This window comes from Xylaria bambusicola, assembly GCF_022495145.1.
Source record: "Xylaria bambusicola strain CBS 139988 unplaced genomic scaffold F5B22scaffold_12, whole genome shotgun sequence".
In the NCBI taxonomy this organism is placed as follows: Eukaryota; Fungi; Ascomycota; class Sordariomycetes; order Xylariales; family Xylariaceae; genus Xylaria; species Xylaria bambusicola.
The window spans coordinates 262,991-276,315 of record NW_025953565.1 but is presented as its reverse complement, the minus strand read 5'-3'; the positions used below and the strand labels follow the sequence as shown (position 1 = coordinate 276,315).

Sequence of the window (13,325 nt, the reverse complement as noted above, 5' to 3'; positions counted from 1 at the left end):
CCCCGACGCCTCTCCAATTCCACGACCACGCGACAAGCCTACTACGCCGCTCTGCAACTGTCACCTTTTTGACGGGAATAAGGGGACCGACGATATCTCTATCGCCCTGTGTCTTGTCGGAGACCTGTTCATCTTCGACCGCGACTGTGATCTCCTAGCGTCGTCATTCGTTGACTATCACAGGTGTCGGCGCAATGCTTTAGAGCGAAACACACAGCGACATTATTCGAGTCCATTCTTTGTGTTACGAGATTTTAGCTGTAACAGTATTGTCTCACTACGCATGCGATCTGTCCCGACATATTTAGTAGCCAGCTACTTTCATTCATAAAAACCGGTCAATTAAAAGTGCAACGGAATCTATATACAGGGAAAGAGACTAAGCACCTAGGTGGTGGCTGAAGCTTCTCAGCAGAAGCCATGCCTTCCTCCGAGTCCTTTATGTTTCCCGAAGAGGATCAAATGACCGATATGTTCTCTTCCTGCGAGTTTAATTCCGCGTTTCACTTCAACGAAGCCGCCAATGTCAATTCACCGATGAAAGATGTTGGTATCATGGATTTCCAAGGAGGCGATGGTGATGGCTCTACGATGTATGGCGGCTCTGGGTATACTTTCCCCCAACACCCTGGTCAGGTTATTCCCACTACGAATAAGCCAAAATCCCAACTACCTTCACACCGGGGATCGACTTCTTCCTCATCATCGTTGAGAAGCACCGACTCGGGTTCGCCTCAGACTTCAGTACACGCGACACCGATCAAAACTTCTCCTGGCGAATGGCCAGAAGATATTGGTGGTAATGAGGACGATTTGAGTATGGACTCCTCTATTGATATGTCTCAATTCCTCACCTTGTCTGGTGAAACGAGCAGCCCAACTCCCCCTGTTCCAAACGAGCTATCGCCAGAATCCCACACCTCCACCGAACCTTTGTCTCAAGGGCGCGCTGTTAAGAGACGAAGAGCCCGGTCGAAGCGGCGCACGGTAAGTTTTCTAATTGAACTAATTATAACAACTCATTCTCACATTACTTAGGGACAGGTATCGAGTCGGTTGCCGAGCAAAGTCACAAGTCAGGGTCTAAGCGAGCTATCCCCTGTTTCGGCCTATATCCCCAGCACTGAGTCGTCACCAGGTACTGTGTATACCAACATGCCGTCGCCTGATGGGAATTTCAACAATTTTGGGGATACTCTTGGCGGTATGAACATGCCTGCAAACTGGACACCCATAGTGAATGGTCAGATTGGCAATCAATTGTTCCCAGTGTCAACTTCCGATTCTACCTATATACCGCAAGTTAATCACTATAACCCGCCCAACAGTAACACACCAGCACCCATATCACATTCGTTATTGCCTAGATTAGTGATACATCCCATGCCAGCTAAGTCCCGGGTCGAAACACAAATCCCGCTTAAGATTACTTTGCATAATCTCCCAAAGGGGATAAAGAGGGTACATCTTCCGACTCACACGATAGCTAAGCCGAAATTGTTGCAAAAACCTCCAACAGGACCAAGCCCGGACATGCTAGAATTGACAACAATGTTGGTCTGTACAAGTGCCATGACCGATGAAGGGAAACAGAAGCGAGCATTCACACGTGCTGCTGGGAAATCTAACAGCAATGAGCCGAATAATTCTATTGATGGCAGTGAGGATGAAGAGAACAAGCCACAGAATGGAGGTGAGGTACGAATATGTAATGGGTGCATCACACGGGAAAGGAAACGTGCTGGCCGGAAAAAGCATAAGAAGCCGGAGGAAGAGGAACTTTGGGATCGGTACGAACGGGAGCGAGCCATTGTCTTCAATACGCTGGAGGTTAAAGAATGGCAAACCGTCACAGCGGTCATGGCCGACCCCACCGGAGCTGGACTTAGAGAGGCCATTCGTGAAGGCACAGTGCAAGTTGACGCCCCCATGCGCATAGCGTGTTACTGTCGCCATCATGGCGAGAAACTCGGGTTTCAAGTGATTATTACACTCAAGGACTATAATGGGAATGTCGTCGCCCAGGGTATGTCATCTTCAATAATGATAACAGATGATCACAAGACTCCTACCCATACTGGCCCTACCACTACAACCCAACTGGAGCAGTCGCCTCAACCCCTGACTGCCAATGCATCGCCGACATCGTTGCAGTCAGGTGCTCCTCAGCCGCCGACGACACAGCCCACGTCAATGGCACCTAGCGGTGCCCAGACATTGGTTCCCTTTCAGTCACATTCTGATGACGTTTCTGCTCTGCCTTTCCGTCAGAATCATTCTACATCAGATTTACGAACCCACGAGCAAGGCTGCTCCTTGGATATGTCCTTTGGTCCACACGGAAGCAGTTCACAATTGACATCAACAACAGCAACACCACACAATCTCTCGCGCCAAACGTCGCCGGCTAGTCCTTTAAGTACAAGTAGTAGAAAAAGAAAGGCCAGTATGGTTGGTAAGGTACCTGCCGGCCTTGCTATGACGAAGATTGAACCAAGTCAGCCATCACCACCAATGGCCCATAGCATTCAGAATGAGTCCGCTGTCATATCTGCAGGAACATCGCCGTTCTCAGCAGCTATGGCACATACACCGTTACATGGTGATCTCTCGAATCCAAGCCAACAGCACATACTCAATACTGTATCCCATCAATCGCTTGGTGCGGGGCCAGTCACTCCAAACAATAACGGGCCAGAGCCCTTCGTTTTCACTGGAATGAACAACAGAGTCATGAACATAGAACGACCGGTTCATCAGTTATTCTCTGCTCCAGTATCTGCACATCCCAGCCGTGCCCCCAGCCCAAGCCAGCTTAGACCTGAAGGCATGCATCATTCCCAAATATCCCAAGATATGCTTCCCGTACCTATAGCGCCACCACCGTCTATACTCAGAATAATTCCTAACGAGGGATCAAAAAGCGGAGGTGCCGAGATTACCGTTCTCGGCAGTAATTTTACGAATGATGGCCTGGAAGTTTATTTTGGACAAAACAGGGCAATAACCACGACGTTCTGGGGACCGACATCCCTTGTATGCATGCTTCCGCCCTCGCCGGTACCAGGTCCTGTTCCTGTGTCAATAAAACAACCCGGAAGACGACCGGTCCCACAATCTGCTCTTTTCACCTACAAGGATGACGAAGAGAACGAACTCATCCGCACTGCGCTTTCAATACTGGCAGGCCAGTACGGGACAATGGGCGCAGATCCTATAGGAATTGCCAGGCGTATCTTATTCTCACAAACTTCGGCATCTGGGTCAAATAATCAATCTCTCCATGGTAATGGCAACAATCCCTTTACCCACCTCCGTTTGGAGTCTGGGGAGGCTGTCGAAACCAGTCTTCTTCGGGTTCTTGAAGTGTTAGATCTTGATGAGAGTGCTGACACAGCTCGAATTAACCTCCGGGGCCCTAGTGGGCAGACTATGCTACATCTAGCATGCTCACTTGGGTTTATACGTTTTGTTGCTGGTCTATTATCCCGGGGCGCCAGAGTGGATGTCAGGGACAAGGGAGGGTTCACCCCACTTCACATGGCAGCAATGAATGATCGCCCTGAGATTGTACGTCGACTTATTGCTAAAGGGGCGGACCGCAATCTGCAGTCTCGATCTGGCCTCACACCTATGGATGTCGCTGGATCCACAGCTGTCTGTCAGACTCTACAACATGGCGAAACTCGTGTTCGTTCTCGAAGTGAGTCTCGCCTTAGCCGGGCTAGTAGTCGCACCTCTATGCGATCCCTCTGGGAATCTTCTACGATGCCACCAATGCATCGCCAAGAAGTTTTGCCGGGCAAATTCGATTCAGTGGGGAGTGTCAATGACGGCGATTCTGATGAAGAGGTCATGACCGAGAATGTCACAGATTGGCTTAATAAAGGCCGCACCCTCTCTGGACTACGTCGTCGGTCTACCGTGGAAACGCATCCAGTGAATGAAACAGAACAAGGCCCAGCTTCTCCTGGTGCCACAATGGCGGCTATTCGGGAACAATTTGCAGCCCAGCTGCAGCAATTTCAACATTCCATGGCATTACATCTTCAAAACCTACCCCAGTTCCAGATGCCCAACATGCCGCAGATCCCGAACCTCCCCAATCTTCCGCCTATGCCCGTATTGCCTAATTATCAAGCTTATATACAGTCGGCTCCGATGATGCAACGAATCAGTTCACTTGTTCCTAACATGCGTACACAACGACCAGATTCTCCGCAGGATCCTGCAAGCAACACTAGCGAAAACAAATGGGGGGTCTTGCAGTTTTTTGGAAACAAAGAGTCTCCTCCGGCTTATGAAGACATCTTTCCCCAGAAGGGTCTCGATATTAAACAGTCATCGGCTGCTCAAGCCGCTGCGGACTTCGAAGCTAATACGAAATGTGCCTCCCTATTCGATCAAGAGCAAGGTCAAGATCAAGATGTCGCGGAGAGCTCTCAATCCCAAGAAGTCCCTGCTGTCCTTCAGATCGGACGCAAGCATCTTATTACTAAAGAGCAACAAGAGACTCTTCAGAGAGCTCATGCTCAAAGGCTCAAGGCGGGTAGCAGTGATAAGATGCTCTGGTTTGTCTGGGTAAGTTCACAATAAACTCCAGAAATAACGATATAAAGCTAATGATGCTGTAGATCCCTATTTTAGTGCTTGTTCTTGGTGCCATGCTTTGGAGTGGTGCCCCTACACTAGTTTCCAGTACAACTAGTGCTATCAAGACACTCGGTGGTCTTATAACAAATCCACGAGATATCAGTAACCGAGTCCGCAACATCGTCCAAGAGCTAGTTTAAGCCCCAACTCCAAAACGCACACCGGTTCTCTTTCAGCTAGTGTCATCGGTCCCTCGAAACTGCCTTAGGGTATTCATTCCACATATAACATCCATGCCCATACATGCCCATACTTTACGACCTTAATTAGCTTTATACTCTCGGCCCAAGCCATCACAGTTCGTTTTCCCACTTTTCCTTTCTCTCCGTTCGTTCGACATGTGTACATAATCATATGATGGGTCATGAGGGTTTGGGAAGGAAGCGCGTCTCAGGTTCGTTATAAAACTGAGGAGGCTCTTGCCGATAATTCGCCAGCAGCTCAGGAAAGGTGCTATAGAACGCAAATACTGTTTTCAAAGCATAGCTTATTACCATACCGGGTTTGGGGGGTATGGAAAACGCGTAGGACAAGGTTGCAATAGTTATCGGCCTGTTGAAAATCTAGCAACTGTACTAAAGACTAGCTGCTGCGAAATGTAATAAGTACAGCCGTTATATATATATGAAACTCTTATATTTTAACGTACCTTTTATATCTAGGTCTATTTTCAAGCGAAGTCTATTTTTAAATGCAATTCATTTTTAAACGTACGATTATTTTGGCTTAATAAATAGTTACAACTTAAAGCTACTAGCGATATTTTATGAAGGCTGCAAAATGTTCCGTCAAAGGTCTGAACTGTGAAGCGATTGCAATAGGTTTCCTAGCCTTCAGGGGTCCATACATCTTCTCTCTCAACTATACAGTGTTGTTTCACAGTGCGTGTGGTAATTTTATACAGTGCACATGCATCACATTTAATAACGATAAAAAATATTTCCTAACCAATAGGCTTACAGTTTTAAATAACAGTTGTATGTCTTTGCTGCTAACACTATTTTTACTTCAAAAAATATTAGCCACGGTTATTTTCAATACCCCCCAGACCTGGTATGGTAGGTAGTGTCGAAGCCTAAGGGTTAGGTTTTGGTTGCTGCATGGCTCGCGAGCTTATATAGTTTCTATCGCGTATTATGGAGGGCTTGCGGCTGACATTTGGTCAGGAGGAAATTAGAGTATGAGAACTGATGAAGATTAAATTCAAATAAAGTCATTTCAAATCAAACACTATGAGCGGGTACGTGACTGACCTTGAAATGGTGGTACAGCGTGGGAAAAGTCGACTGAAAACCTCATTTTCACACCATTCTCGTTCGGATATGGGTGATGCACAGCAAATGGCATATGTCGAACTTATCATCGTTGCTGTTAAACACATTCAATCAACCCCCTTGCTACATGTAATGCTAAAACTCAGATAGATAAACAGACGGACAATTACAACATGTCATGAAACAAAGAAGATACGGTCTACTGTTCTCTCCTTCTCGAGCAACAGATAAATATAGAGCACGTAAGATTCATATATAACTAGGTATATAAAGTTGTGAGAATATTCTATAGAACAAGTTTCTTCTCCTGTTATCGTGATCATGAGGGAGTCTCGAGTGAAATAACTCAGAGCACGCTTGCTTGCTGGTTTGAAAAAACAGTGCATCAGACCGAACACCAACACGATCAGACAAGCCAGTGAAACGCCCATATACATACAATATACCCTCCATTCATTCCCACCCCACGCCGTCTATCCCCCCAGAGATCGAGGGGACACGGAAGATAGGGAAGTAAACGAAGAGGAACAAACAAAACAGCCACATCGACAAAACTGTCAGGATTGAAATTCCATATCATTTCCTGTTCCAATTTAATCAACCCGATTCAACTCAAACCAAAAGAACCCGAATCAGACAATGGGATTGAACAATGTAAACAAGAACAGAATCCCCCCCAAAAAATCAAACCAAATCAAAAACCCGGATTAAACCGGTAGTGTGTGGCGGTGTAATTCGTGATCTCATTCATTACCTGCCCAGAACAAAAATTTATCATATTCATGATCATCATGATTTTCGTGAAGAATCGAATCGAATCGATATCGATACCAAAATCGAACAGACAAGATATCGAATAGAAGAGAAACAAAAACACATCGCTCTACAATGTTTCTCTTTTTCCTGTGCCATTTCCCCCTCCTCCCCATCTTTCAAGCTTTCCAGGATAGGAAAGCGTTGTTCGGGATAGGAGAGAAGTAACCGCTGAAGCAGGGGAGAAAAGAGGAATAACACCTGGAAGTGGAAAAGAGAAGAGCAGATGAGAACGCCAAAAACACCTCTGGTACCCGCCATTGGTCTCATGAGTAGTAGTAGTGCACATGCCATCCATGTATGCATTCCATCCATCCGTGCAAGAAAGAAAGAAAAAAAAGTCAAATCAAAACCAGATCAAAACCAAGCCGAGCCGATCCAAGGTAATTTGATTCGTTCCGTTTTTTCCCCTCCCATTTCCATTTTATTCCCATTTTTATGCCGAGCGAACTTGGTCGCTTGTTTCATGAGGAACTGAATGAAGAAATCAGAGGATGTAGAAGGAAGTGGCATATATCGTGATGGGTAAAAGCGGGCTCCCGATGGAACCGAGAGAGAGAGAGAGAGGTTGAGAAAAGACAGAAGGTTAGTAGAGCATTGAAACTCACAAGGCACTTCCTATATGCCATTGCGGAAGCTCGTGCTGTCGATAATGCGCCTCTCGCGAGTGTCGGCCCCGGTTCTCGTCCCCGTCTCCGTCAACGGTCGCCGTACGTTGCTGCCAGTCAGCGTCGTTTTCCTTGCCGTAGTTCCTTCCCTCGGCTTTCCCGCTGTCCTCGGACCGACGCATCGCCAAATCCGGCCGGGAGCCGCGGTCTTTGAGGTGATATGCCTTGCCCGTGTTGTGCCAGCGCTCAGGCGCCTTGGCCACCACAGCGGGCACGCCGCTGCGATGGTTCGCGTCTGTCATCGTCTGTAGAGGGGATTGCATCGTCCTTCTCGTCTTGGCATGTGTTCGCTCCTCAACCCCGACGCTACGTGTGCTGTCGATGGAATCCCGGTGGATCACCGGGTCTTCGAGCGACACGCCCTGCCATTGTCCTAGTGCGTTTACAGGCTGTGGAGTGTTGCTGCGCGAGGTTTTTGCCCTGCTGTCGGTTCGCGTGGTTGATGAGCTACGCCTCTGAACTCGATAGTTATCGCGTTCGCGTCCACGCTCGCGATCGGCGGTCCTGCCTCGAGTGCGAGAAGACTCCATCAGGTTATATGAGAATGTCTTGCGAGGACGTCTCACCCCTGAGCCAGCTTTGTCGTTGTCTGCGGTTCTTCCGTTCCTCTGCTCGTCATAATCGCCCATCACTGTGTCTGCCATACCCGGTGATGGAGAGCGGAGACGAATGGGACGATCATCGGGATATACTGAGCCGCCTGACGAGACGGACGGTACAAGCCGCACGACTCCATCCGCTGCTGACTGATGACTCGAGTGCTGACTTGCAGAAGCGGCGCTCTTGCTTTTGGCTTCGCTGTTGAGTTGTGAGGACGAGGAGGGCATCTCCCGCAGCTTCTTAGCCACTCTCTTAAGGGGCTGTGAGAAATATCCTGCGGAATTATTCGTCGTCGAGGAGGATTGTGCGTCTGGGGTGGGCGTTTCGTCACCGTCACCTCGAGTACGCTTGCGTCCACGCAGTGTGTACCACGAATCTTTGGTGTGGAGATCTGGGATTGAAGGTCTGAGCAGCGATGATAAGGAAGGTCGCTGTGATACTGGTGGTGCCATTGTTGCAGCTGAATACTCGCGACTATCCCGGCCTTGAGGGATCGGACTTGGCCTTGGGACTGGCACAGGCGATATAGAATCAGAATGATGACTAGTCTTTCTGAGAGATGGTATACGGACAGGCGGGCGGGGTGCAGGCTGGTGATCATTGGATAGCACGGGTGTCTGTCGTCCCCCAGCGGCTGCTGATGGAGGAGCATGGCGAGTTGACTTGATGGCGTGGGATTGGAAAAAGCCCGAAGCTACTAGTTCATTGTACGAGGCCATGACGTCCTCTCGCGACGGTCGGTCTGCGGCACCTCTCGGGTTCGGTAAGATCTGGGCGATGTTGACTTCGGACTGCGTCCTTCCTGCGTGCAGGTAATCAGGTCGTGGAGGGGGCGGCGGGAGAGGTTGCTGTATGGGCTCTTGCAGGCTGCTGTGCTTCCTACGCACTTCTTGCTGCTTGGAGCTGTGGCCATGGTGCCCTCCACCTCCCCTATGAAATAGAGCATCGCGAACACGGCCGAAGAAGCTCGAGGACTTCTTGTGTGAGATGGCATGTCGCTGCTTCTGCTGATGCTGGCTGTGTTCCTGCTCCTGTGGTTCGTCGATGCTGGCGTGCTGATATACAGCTGCAGCGGAGAAGGGTCGTGTTCTACGTGCCTCGCGTGGTGTCGGAGGCTCGTTATAGAACTGGTCTTCGTAGTCCTTCAACTGGTCAGGACCTAGGAACTGGACGGGAGGTGCGGCGCTGGCTCTGTCGTTCATAGAGCCTTCTTGAAAGCGAGACGTAGGCGGTCGGGAGCCGCTGGCGGTGCGCGTGGGCGGGCGTCTGAGCTCCGACGCCATTGGAGATGAGTGGCTGAGAGTAGAGCTCAGCTACCTAGCTTCTGTCTTGGGTATTTAGAGTTGTATTTAAAGTTTAGAGTACTAAATTCTGAATTCTGAGTTGAGTTCGTGATGCAAGCGTGGGAGGCGCGTAGGTGTATGCCTGGATGTGCATCCGGATAGGTAGGTATTCAGATTGCATTCGAACTACAATCAGGATGGTGATAGGTTATGGTGAAGGTAACAATGCAGTGCATTCTTGACTTCAGCTTCGAGTAAGTAAGTATTGACAGTGGATAGCCGAGCCAGGGGTAGGTATCTGTTTTGGTTGACCGGGCGCAGGGGAAATTATGGTTGGGGGGACAACCGGGAGCACAGGCACTCGGGTGCTGCTGCACTTGCCAATGCACTGCCAGCGCACGCTACGTACCCACTGCAACTACCTACCTACTATAGGTACCCCCACTGCCACTGGCACCTAATTAATCCAATACCATACGACCAGGTAATCGGATGACTTCACTCGCTCCGTAGTAAATACTATTAGTATGTGCGCATAAGTACTTCGTACTGGTCGCTTGCATCTAGGTAGACATAATGATCAAGATTGGTGACTCATATCAATTATTCACGAATCACGTTGCTGCGAGAGAGAGAGAGAGAGGGAGAGAGAGAGAGAGAAAGAGACAGAGAGGTTTGTACTGTGGCATCATGTCCGGGAGGAAAAAAGTCAATTGCAATCATATACTATCAGAATATGAAGAAAGCTATTCACCAATATATACAGACTGCATTGAACCTCTCATCCCCCCCTATGGGCATCTTCATTGGTATCATTGTTTTGATTCACCCGTCCCGCCCCGCCAACAACTCATCGCTTAACAACAAATGATAAAGGGTAATTATGCGAATGCTGCAACTCCTTGGTAAATAAATCAACGCTGTCTAGAACGCACCTACGTCTCGTTCTCGTGACGCATATAAATCCATTCACTCATCATCTTCATGCATGGCATGCGTGGATGCGATCAACTCGACGTAAATGGGACTCCTCTCCTCCCTTTTCCTCCTTTTCTCCCCCGTATGCGGTAGGAACCCAAGTCGTCTTGATCCAACAGCTTGGAGAAAGGACACGACCTAAGAAAGTAGTCCCGTCGTTGGACCAGTTGTGCCTATAATAATAACCCCTAACGTTCCGCGAATAAAAGTTAACACATGGAGATGAAATAAAAGTGAAGCCTCCTTAGAATGTACACATGAGTCGTGTGCTGTGTTGGACCAGACCACCGCCTAAACGCCGATAAACCTAGGGCCCAGACTCGAGCCCGTGTATGATCCGCCCACTAGTGATAAACCGTGAGACACAAAAGTGACTGAGAAAAAAGAAAAAGAAAAAGGAATATATATATATGTGGAGCTTGAGGCATCTACGGTAACCAGAGGTGTTGAGGAGCATACACCTTCTTGCCGTCGGCTCTCATGTAGCTCGAGGTCAATGGGTACAGAGGTTGTTGCATGGGTAAACGTTCACCCCGGATATCACGCATTTGCTGCTGATGCGACGCGAATGATTCGTCAGCTGTCCGCTTGACTGGTCGTGTTTCTGATTGTGGGTAAAGGCCACTCTTCAGTTGATATGCACTATATTCGGAGTATGTTGAGTCGGATGGACTAGGGAAGCTGATGGATGGAAGAATAGGACGCGAAGTATTCTCCACCGAGATGTTGGAGCTGATAGATGATCTGGGCTCGCCACCTCTCGATGGCTTCGCCGAAATATGAGGATAAGAGCTCGAGAGCCGCTTGTTTTCCGCTTCGGGTTGCTCATACGACTGATAGGCAGATCCCGAATAACTCGGCGAAGGGGGAGGAGGCAAATTCATGCCTTGGCCCTGAGGGAAAGCTGTCTGTGCAGGTGAGACTGGCGTGGATTGCGGATTTGAAGCACTTATGGGCCCGTATGACGGTTGAGCAAAACCATTCGTAGGTTGTCCAAAATTCAGCATGGCACCCGAAGATTTGCTGCCCTGGTACGTCGGTGGTGGAGGCGCAGTGGCGTATTCGACATTTGAAGGCCGTCTATCAGGGAAAGCTGTGCGCTCCATGCTCGAGTTACTCATAGATCGGGCCCGGTATCCGTCGGGTGTTTGTGTTCCCCGTCGTTTAGCATATTCTTCCTCGGCATTATTGTTATACTCCTCGCCACCAGACGGCTTCGTGTTGGTGTCACGTCTTCTCATACGGACATCACGTCTGATACGTACACGACAACCTTGCTCAGCAACAGTTCGGCTAAGTGTAGTGCTCTCGGTGAGACCCGGGAACTTCTTGGCGCTGAATACCGTGAAATCGGCAGATCGTAAATCCATTCTATGACAAGCATCTGTTGGAAGTTGATGGGATCCAGACTCCGGTTCCGGGGCGTCTCTATCAAGATCTCCTTCATTCTTGATCAACTCGTATAGACTAAATACCAGCCGATAGCGGCCTTCGTGTCGGACGGAAAGATCTGGAAACAGGAAATAGCCAGCAGGATCAGGCCGGTCGAGATAGCAGCACCCTGAAACGGGGAAGCCAGTAAGAACGGGAGGCGATGTGGCTGCAGGCGTCTGAACCCTTCCATGGGCCATTGGACGTGCATGTTCAAGTGAGGCATAACAGAAGAAGTCAACGTTGTAATCGAACGTGATGTCTCTAGCTCCATCGAAGTTTTCCCCTTCCAATACCCTCAAAATAACAACGGGTGGCGGATCTACAGGACGACGATCGGCAGAGGCTACAACGAATGTTAGAACTCAACCGCAACTCCACACAAACCGGGATACTACTGACATTTAGGGCCTGAGCCACAGGCTCGAGCACGCTCGGGTTGCTGAAGGACCTCGAGCTGATACCACAAATGCCTTCCGTCTTTCGTGATGCGGCGTTCGCGGGCATAGGGCTGAGTTTTGCCCAGCCGCGATTCAGGAGCAGCCATCATACCAGCCAAGTTAGAGTCGGGCTGCGAAAGTAGAGTTTTTGTCAATTTAACGTTGTTTTAAGCACAGACGTGACAATCGAGCTTGTGAGAAGACAAAAAAAAAAAGAATAATATTGACATTCCAGCATAGATCCGTCCATTGAGGGTTCGCATACTGATCCCTCAAAAGAAGCAAATGCGTTGTATATCCAGTCGAGCAAAAGATGATATCTTACCTGTATAGAGAGCATGGTGAATGTTGTCTAAAAAAGATATCACAGAATTGTAACCAAACTATCGTCGCGTTGCAGATCCCACCAGGCCGGACTGGGGGTCTTGGTTGGTGAGAAACCAGGTCAGTGGGACAAGGAAGAATTGAGTTGCTGTATATCTGAATATATAAAGCAATAAAAGGCGAAAGTATAAAACGGTAAATCGGCACTCTCAATCGAGGACACCGTTGTGTTGGGTCCTTAGTCGAAGTTTGTCCCGCGGCGAACACCCGGAAAGCTGGCTTTCGGCGATGGGCAACTGACTCGTCGTGGGCGAGGCGATTTCGCAGCTAGGCAACCTTAACACATTCCCGGGTCGAGGGAAGACACATCAGACGAAGTGAAACTCGAAAACGAAGGTTGCAGGACTCGGGGCGCCCAGGGCATTGAGGGTTTGGCGCGACAGAGACTGCTCGGACAAGGTCGTCGGCGGAAAAGGACAAAGCCAGGCAGGCAGCCACAAAAGCCTCAGAGCATTTGAGAAAGGACGGAAGTGAAGATAGAGCGAGAGGGTGAGGGAGGGTAGAGGCAAAAAGAGTAGGTAATAATAGTACTAGTAAGTAAGTAAGATAGAGAGAGAGCCAGAGCCAGAGAGAGAGAGACCTTGAGTCGCAATGAAAAGCGGGCTGGGACGCACATGGATGAACCTGATTGATTGATGACTCTCTACCTAGTTTCTGGAACAAGCAGTCCCGCGCTAGCGTAGTGGACATAGTGCACCAGCTACGCTACCTAGACACTGTGTACGCGCTGGCGCCGGTGGAGTCATATGTATGCTACGTACTGTGTATGTACTGTGTGTCGACGAACTGTGCATCTACTTA

General features: G+C 49.1%; 4 protein-coding genes across 4 annotated transcripts; 1 reads left to right on the top strand and 3 right to left on the bottom strand.

The window, feature by feature from the left end:
• Nucleotides 1–420: 420 nt before the first annotated feature.
• Nucleotides 421–4,793, top strand: F5B22DRAFT_644751 (uncharacterized protein; the record flags this gene model as incomplete). The annotated part of the gene is made up of 3 exons (XM_047978479.1): nt 421–987; nt 1,039–4,581; nt 4,635–4,793. The coding sequence occupies 3 exons, from the start codon at nt 421–423 to the stop codon at nt 4,791–4,793; spliced, it is 4,269 nt and encodes a 1,422-aa protein (XP_047832550.1).
• Nucleotides 4,794–6,548: 1,755 nt separating this feature from the next.
• F5B22DRAFT_63059 (uncharacterized protein) lies at nt 6,549–7,199 on the bottom strand. The gene has a single exon (XM_047976560.1). The coding sequence runs from the start codon at nt 7,053–7,055 to the stop codon at nt 6,717–6,719; it is 339 nt and encodes a 112-aa protein (XP_047832549.1). The 5' UTR covers nt 7,056–7,199; the 3' UTR covers nt 6,549–6,716.
• Nucleotides 7,200–9,376, bottom strand: F5B22DRAFT_63058 (uncharacterized protein). The gene has a single exon (XM_047976555.1). The coding sequence runs from the start codon at nt 9,289–9,291 to the stop codon at nt 7,345–7,347; it is 1,947 nt and encodes a 648-aa protein (XP_047832548.1). The 5' UTR covers nt 9,292–9,376; the 3' UTR covers nt 7,200–7,344.
• Nucleotides 9,377–9,984: 608 nt separating this feature from the next.
• On the bottom strand, nt 9,985–13,185 carry F5B22DRAFT_599233 (velvet factor-domain-containing protein). The gene is made up of 3 exons (XM_047974435.1): nt 12,466–13,185; nt 12,103–12,271; nt 9,985–12,046 (listed from the first exon to the last, which is right to left on the bottom strand). Exons 1-3 carry the CDS (start codon nt 12,478–12,480, stop codon nt 10,698–10,700), a joined length of 1,533 nt encoding a protein of 510 aa, XP_047832547.1. The 5' UTR covers nt 12,481–13,185; the 3' UTR covers nt 9,985–10,697.
• Between the last annotated feature and the right edge of the window lie 140 nt (nt 13,186–13,325).